Genomic DNA, 7,047 nt, shown 5'->3' with positions numbered 1-7,047 from the left:
TGTGTGTGTGTGTGTGCGTGTGTGTGGTTAATGCCACTTTCTTCTTCTTATCAGGTGTTAGTGTGTGGGGATCTTCGTGGTAATCTGGTTTTATTTCCCTTGTTAAGAGACCTATTGCATGGTACACATGTTGCTTCGGTTGCACATATATCCCCGTTAGATTACTTCAAAGGAGCTCATGGCATATCAACTGTGAAGAGTGTTTCCATCCATGGTTCGAAGTCAAGTAATGTTGAACTGCACTCGGTATGGTCTGCAATTCAGGATTTTTTTTATCATGCTTCAAATATTTTTCTTTCGGATAAATCAATGGAATTGGTGAAAACATCGGTTTCATCCTTCATTGTTGGGCCTTAGAAGTTAGAAATGCATTGTGTGTACACCTGGTTCAGTGACTTAATTATTCATTGGAGATGGAAAAACAAGGTTTTACTACATGGAGATGGAATTATGTGTTCACCTGGTTCAATGACTTAATTATTCATTGGCCTTCAGACCGGAGGAGATGGGTGCATATGCTATATGGAATATGATAGATGTAAACAAAGAATGGAGTTTATTGGAATGAAACAAGTAAAGGAGCTCAGTTTGGTTGAATCGTTGTTCCACAATGACAATCCTGATAATAACTCGGGAACTGGGAACTATGCAATAGGCTTTGCATCTGCTGATTTTATCATATGGAATTTGTCTACTGATACAAAGGTCCTCTTTTTCTCTTCTTCCACTCCATCTGTCTAGCTTGACCTACTTATACACACTTTGATACTGGCTACCCATGCTTTCATGTTGCAACAGGTAGCTGTAATTCCATGCGGTGGATGGCGGCGTCCTCATACTTATTTCCTTGGTGATACACCAGAGATGAACAATTGCTTTGCATTTGTGAAGGTTTGTGGTTGAATTCATTACTTTTTATATGAGAGATGTACGATTTGGCTGATTATCTTTTCTCTTACAGGATGAAGTCATTTATATGCACAAGCAGTTGGTACCAACTAGTGACAGGATATATCCTCAGAATCTCCATCTGCAATTCCATGGCAGAGAGATGCATTCACTGTGTTTCATTGTCGATTATACACAGTTCAGCTCAGATGAAAAGCTGGGTCATCTATTTGAATCAAGTTTCATAGCAACAGGCTGTGAAGATGGAACTGTGAGGTTGACAAGGTATAATTACTAGTTGTTGTACAACTTGACTTGGACAATCCATTGTGGCTAGTTTGGTTCATTTAACCTATGGTTTGTTTAATTGCCAACTTGTGAAATAAGTGGTGTATGCACATGGTGAATTGCAGTATTATCGTTCTATGTTTGTTTATTTTAACTAACAAATCTGGACATGTAATTGTATTCTCACTTTTGGCACTGAAACCATGTCTCCAATATCAGTAGTATTTGAAACACAGTATGGTGCTGGTATACTTTATCTTTTCTTCTCTTTACCTCACAATTAAATTGAAACTCATTATCTTTGTTCAAAGTATGTCTAGTTAATGATGCAGATGTACACAGGTATTCTTCTGGTGCTGATAACTGGTCTGCTTCAAAATTGCTTGGAGAGCATGTTGGTGGATCAGCTGTGCGATCGCTTTGCTCTGTGCTGAAGGTACATACTGTTGTAGATGATACAGTGGCCATGCCTAACAAGCAAGGAATAACTTTAGATGATCAGGAAGACCAGTTCCTACTAATTTCAGTTGGTGCAAAAAGGGTCCTAACTGCTTGGAAGCGCAAGATTAGTTCAGGACCTAAAAGTGAAGAAGCTCTTCAGTCTACTGGCAGACCTAATAATTGTGAGAATAACCAATCTGGGGGGTCCTCATCAATGTCGTTCCAATGGCTTTCTAGTGATTTTCCGACCAGAAGCAGTGGCACCAATTTGAAAGGATCAAAGGAGAAAATCACTGCAAACCTTGATAATGTTTCCATTGTCAGTTCTGATAGAGCATCTGACTCACTACAGACAAAATTTTGCTGTAGCGATGATCATGAAAATGACTGGCGCTATTTGGCAGTAACTGCTTTTCTTGTGAAATTTTTGGGTTCAAGGTGGTGTAAGCTTCAAGAAGTGGCTATCTTTATTTTGCTATTGCTCAACTTTACCAAAGGAAATTTATTGATGAAGCTACATATTATGTTTGATTGCAGGACTTCTGTGTGCTTCATTGTTGTTTCTTGTTCAGATGCCACAGTTACATTAAGGGCTCTAGTATTACCACATCGTCTTTGGTATGCATCAAGCCACTTACCAATATCATATGGGCAACTTGCACTTCTCTGTCGGTTTACACGTTGTTGTTTACTGGTACCCCAAATGTTGACCTGTGACTCTTAACTGTTGCGTCAATCCACTAGCTAAACTAATGGGTCAGGTAGCAACTGTTTTATCTGTCGGTCAGTCCAAGTAGCCAATAGTAATGTTTGGATCATCATGGGTCAAAACTTGGCAATAGGTTCCCTCTCTTCCCCCTCCAAGAAAAGAAGAAAAAAAATGGCGGAAGATGAATAGAAGGACCTGTATATTAAATTGCATTCATTTGTAGTTTTCTACCAAATTTTGACTAGTTCCTTTCATTAAATACCCATAGAGTTTTATAATATATTACATCACATAAATTATTATCTCCTTAAATCCGACAAGATATCATTCTCTTCTTTTTGGACCATTGCAGGTTTGACATTGCTCTGTTGGTTCCTGTAGCATCACCAGTTCTGTCACTGCAGCATGTCGTTGTTCCTGAACTTACTAGTTTGAAAGGTTATTCCTAAACTTTCTCCAATGCAATAGACTCTTAATAATATTATATAGATCAATGTTATGGTGATGAGGTTCATCTTCTAATGTTGATTGATTTAGAGTTTGTCCATGTGTTCTTTCACAGGGCTGGATGGATGCTTAGAATTTTAGTAATGCAAAAGAATTAAATATAAAATACATGTTTGTTGCAATCAAAACCTCAGCATCTAATATATCTCCATTAATATTTTAAATTAACATCAAAACCCCTTGTTCTTTTCAGATAAAAGTCAGATCAGAAGTCTGTTTATCGTTATTAGTGGTTCTACAGATGGAAGTATCAGCTTTTGGGATCTGACTGAAACTGTTGAAATTTTTATGCGGAAAGTATCAGTCCTGCAGAAGGAAGATTGCAGCAACTTCCAGAAAAGGCCACGCACTGGAAGAGGAAGCCAAGGTGGACGACGGTGGAGGTCATTGGACATCTCAAAGGAAAAACCTGCTGTCGACACAAAAACCTTAGAGAATGATATGCAAGGTCAAACTTCATCAAATATAGGTTGTGCTGAAAGAAGCATGGCTACTTCACAAGAAATAGATATGATATGGCCCTTTCATCATGTGAACAATGTTCACCAATCTGGGGTGAATTGTCTCCATGTCTCATATGCTACAAGAGATTGTGAATCTTGCATTGTTATAAGTGGTGGTGATGATCAAGCACTTCACTGTTTTTGTTTTGATGTGATGGGGCCAGCACTACAACATTATTCTCAAAAGAAAAAGTACCAGATTGTAATTTCACATGCTGCCAAAATTGCCTCAGCCCATAGCTCTGCAATAAAAGGTTTTTTGGTTCTTGTATATTTGTTTTAATTCTTTTTTGGCAATGTTTGTTGATGAAGGTGGCGTCGTTGTATAGGTGTTTGGACAGATGGGAAATGGGTTTTCTCTACTGGGCTTGATCAGCGTGTGCGTTGTTGGCTTGTATCGGTGGATGGTAAATTAAGTGAGCATGCCCATTTGATTGTTAGTGTACCAGAGCCAGAAGCACTCGATGTTAGAGTGTGTGGAAGGTATGAAAATCAATCATTGTTTTGTGGTTTGTTTCACCACTTGTTGCTTATGCATGATGGCGTTGCTCTTAGGAACCGGTACCAAATAGCAGTGGCTGGAAGAGGGATGCAGATGCTGGAGTTTGTAGCTCCTGCAGACACTGGAGATGAGAGGTTGGTTTGAGGATCCAATTGCTAAAATGGTTCACTAAAACCTTTTCAAGATTGGAAGTTGTCGAGTTTAAATAAAAAATATTATGAAAATTTGGTGTAATAAATTAAGCATTGATTATTATTTATAAAAATTATATCCGAGAATGATACAGTTTTCTTTGAAAGCCAAACATGAATATGTTATATGGAATCCAATTTTGAAGACCATATATTCATTCATTATTCTTTGTTTTGCTTATTTTTGACAAGTTCACTTCCCGCTCATAATTATATTTGTAATTGTAGTAGAGAATCCAACAATCATAATGTTTTATTTGAATGGGAGATGTAGATATTCAAATCAAAATGATTTTTTAAGCTGTTTGTTTTTTTGATATATAAATATTAGAAAATTTCAGTAATTCAGATACTTTACTAATAATCGTATTCACAATCAATTTTGAGAGGTCAAAATAACAATCTAATTCTAGTTTTTTTTATTACCTTTCAAATTAGGACGTTGTATCTTGAAAATTTATAGTTTTTGATTTAAATTTACTTATTATTCCAGGTTTTCGTGTCACTTTATTGTCCACGTAGGTTGTCCATATATACTATAATGATGTGATATTTCTTATTACAACATTGTACTTTCAAAATTATTTTATTATAGCATCTACTAATTCTTATTATAACATTGTACTTTTAATTTTAATATTTGATTGTTTAGATATTTTTACATATTATTTAATAAATATATTGAATGAATTAAAAAAATTCTACATTATTCATTAACATGTTAATATAAATAAAACTAGTAGAACACAATTTATCTCGTTAATATTTTAAAAAAAAAATGTATTTGGGAAAAAGAAAATAAGAATCGTTATTCTTTTACCAAAAAAATATTGTTCTTGTTTAAAAAAAATTAGTAGGTGTATAAATATATTAAATTAATTAGATTTTTTGAATTATTCAATAATATAACAATATTAAGAAAATCACAATTTATCTCGTTAATATCTTAAAAATAACTTTAAAAGATATGTATTTTTTTGAACGATATAAATAAGAAGTGTTTTCTTTTTTTACAAACACATGTTATCTCGAAAATAATATATCATTAAAAAAAATATAAGAAAAAGTCCAAAAAATTAAATGTCTTTTTAAATCGTAGCAATGAAAAATGAAAATCATTAATAATAATTTACAATAGTTTTTTATATATATTTATTTTAGTCACGTCATCCACATCACCTTATTGAAACCAAACAAATAAAAATTGTAAATGAATTAACTGGTTTAAAAGAGAACATGTTATTCATTGTTTTAATTGGGAAGATTTTTCTAATAAAAAAATAATTTAAAATTTTATTACTGTAATAAAAAAAGTAAAAAATAAAAAAAATTATGAAGTAAAATGATGCATTTAATTAGGATGGAGACAGTTTTGTTTTTTAATATATTATTTTGTTTGGATAAATATATTTTAAATAATAAATATAACAAATAAAGTTTATATTTGATGAAGTTGAAATAAAAGATGGGGTTACTCATTACTGCATGTAATTGTAGGATCAATGATGTATAAAAAGAGGGAAATTATCCCTAACCCTAACCCTAACCCTAGGTAGAAGGAAGAAGGAAGAAGGAAGAAGGAAGAAGGAAGAAGAAGATGCTTGGCGAGGAAGCCAGGATGCTGCTAGGCTTTTTTCCCAATTCCTCACCTTCTTCGTCTCAGGTACCAGCAACCAACAGTAACAGTAACAGTAACAGGCCTCCATCTTATCATCACAATCCACAAACTCAATTTGTTTTTCATGTTATTAATTATTAGGTGAAAGCAGCTTACAAGAAAAAGGCTTGGGAAACTCATCCAGATCGTTTTCCCCTTTCCCAAAGATCTCTTGCTGAATCCAATTTCAAACTGGTAGCCGCTTCCACCATATTTCTGCCTGCCTTCCTTCCTTCCTTCCTTCTCTCTTTATCCTTTTTCTTTCTCTCTTTATTTTTTGCAGATTTCCGAAGCTTACACATGCTTACAGTCTGGTTCTGGTAATTTCACACATCTCTCTATCCTATTCCTACCCCTTGTCATTTCTTATATACAACCAGATTACATTTGTGTGATCAATGTTCTCTTGGTCTATGAAATCAGAAAACAATCAAATGAGTATTGTGATACAATAGTCGATCTAATTAAGGTTGTTTGGTGAAGAATGAGTTTCACAGAGAGAATTAAAAAAACTCCCAAAGGGAAGTGGATAATGGGATTTACTTACAGGTGTGAGCAGCTACTGACTCTTCCTTGGTTTTACTTGCAGGTGTGAGCAGACAAGTTTCAGCTTCAGGTAATTCTACTACTAGTTTATAAATTATGAGTAACGCTTGACACCTTGTTATATATATATATATATATATATATATATACATAATCCTTTGGTTGGCATAGGCACAAATTCATGGGTGGTGAGAAGTGGAGTCCCAAGGGCTCATGGAGGACGCAGAAACCATGCATTGATTGGAATCCCATTCTTATTTATTGTTTTAGGAACAGTTGCACTGGGTGGATCCAGTGCCACTAGGTGAAGTGAATTATTAATGTTTGTTAAACACATAATGCATATATGGTTGGAACCAAATTATGATAGTTTTTTCTTTTCTTTTCTACAGGGCTTACCGAAGGCAGAAAGAGGCATATCCCTCGCATAACCCTTTCCTTCCTTGAGGTTACATACATATACATTCGGAAGGAAGTCAGGCACATAATCGTCTTGTCATGTGCCATGTATTTATTCATTTTTGTTTTGTCATAGATAAATGTTTGAATGCACAACACATACTTTCTTGGTCTTTGTCAAATGCCACAGCTCCTATGTACAGAGAATCGACAGTAACTGAGATGTGTAAGGAGCAAAGTAAGTTCTCTTACGAATAAACAAGATACATACTTTTTGATTCTGAATTCAGATCAATAAATATAGTTTTTTTAAAGAAATAAACAGGTTGAAACTAGAATTATATCTTTATTGAAACGAATGAGATGCAAACTAGTGGATATGTCTAAATTTTCTAGGATTATCAAGATTTGTTTTT

General features: G+C 34.4%; 2 protein-coding genes across 8 annotated transcripts in view; both read left to right on the top strand.

Annotated features, from left to right (window-relative positions):
• LOC112506409 (WD repeat-containing protein 6) overlaps positions 1 to 4,131 on the top strand; it is a 10,298-nt gene extending 6,167 nt beyond the window's left edge. For 4 of the 6 annotated variants that reach the window (XM_025110418.1, XM_025110420.1, XM_025110417.1 and 1 more), the window contains 10 exons: positions 55 to 246; positions 496 to 705; positions 799 to 891; positions 962 to 1,173; positions 1,519 to 2,055; positions 2,155 to 2,235; positions 2,679 to 2,764; positions 3,027 to 3,590; positions 3,666 to 3,819; positions 3,892 to 4,131. In XM_025110418.1, coding sequence (XP_024966186.1) covers positions 55 to 246; positions 496 to 705; positions 799 to 891; positions 962 to 1,173; positions 1,519 to 2,055; positions 2,155 to 2,235; positions 2,679 to 2,764; positions 3,027 to 3,590; positions 3,666 to 3,819; positions 3,892 to 3,982 — 2,220 coding nt within the window. In that variant the 3' untranslated portion in view covers positions 3,983 to 4,131. The other 2 variants (XM_025110419.1, XM_025110422.1) reach the window with 2 other exon arrangements.
• Positions 4,132 to 5,496: 1,365 nt separating this feature from the next.
• LOC112506412 lies at positions 5,497 to 6,912 on the top strand. 2 transcript variants are annotated; one of them, XM_025110426.1, is made up of 6 exons: positions 5,497 to 5,692; positions 5,789 to 5,881; positions 5,970 to 6,006; positions 6,276 to 6,302; positions 6,404 to 6,536; positions 6,625 to 6,912. In XM_025110426.1, exons 1-6 carry the CDS (start codon positions 5,627 to 5,629, stop codon positions 6,677 to 6,679), a joined length of 411 nt encoding a protein of 136 aa, XP_024966194.1. In that variant the 5' UTR covers positions 5,497 to 5,626; the 3' UTR covers positions 6,680 to 6,912. The 2 variants fall into 2 exon arrangements, with proteins under 2 accessions (XP_024966194.1, XP_024966195.1); XM_025110427.1 differs by lacking the exon at positions 6,404 to 6,536.
• The last annotated feature ends 135 nt before the right edge of the window (positions 6,913 to 7,047 follow it).

Source organism: Cynara cardunculus, assembly GCF_001531365.2.
Source record: "Cynara cardunculus var. scolymus isolate 2C chromosome LG 2, CcrdV1, whole genome shotgun sequence".
Taxonomy (NCBI): Eukaryota; Viridiplantae; Streptophyta; class Magnoliopsida; order Asterales; family Asteraceae; genus Cynara; species Cynara cardunculus.
The sequence above is the reverse complement of the archived record's forward strand: the minus strand, read 5'-3'. Positions and strand labels throughout refer to the sequence as shown.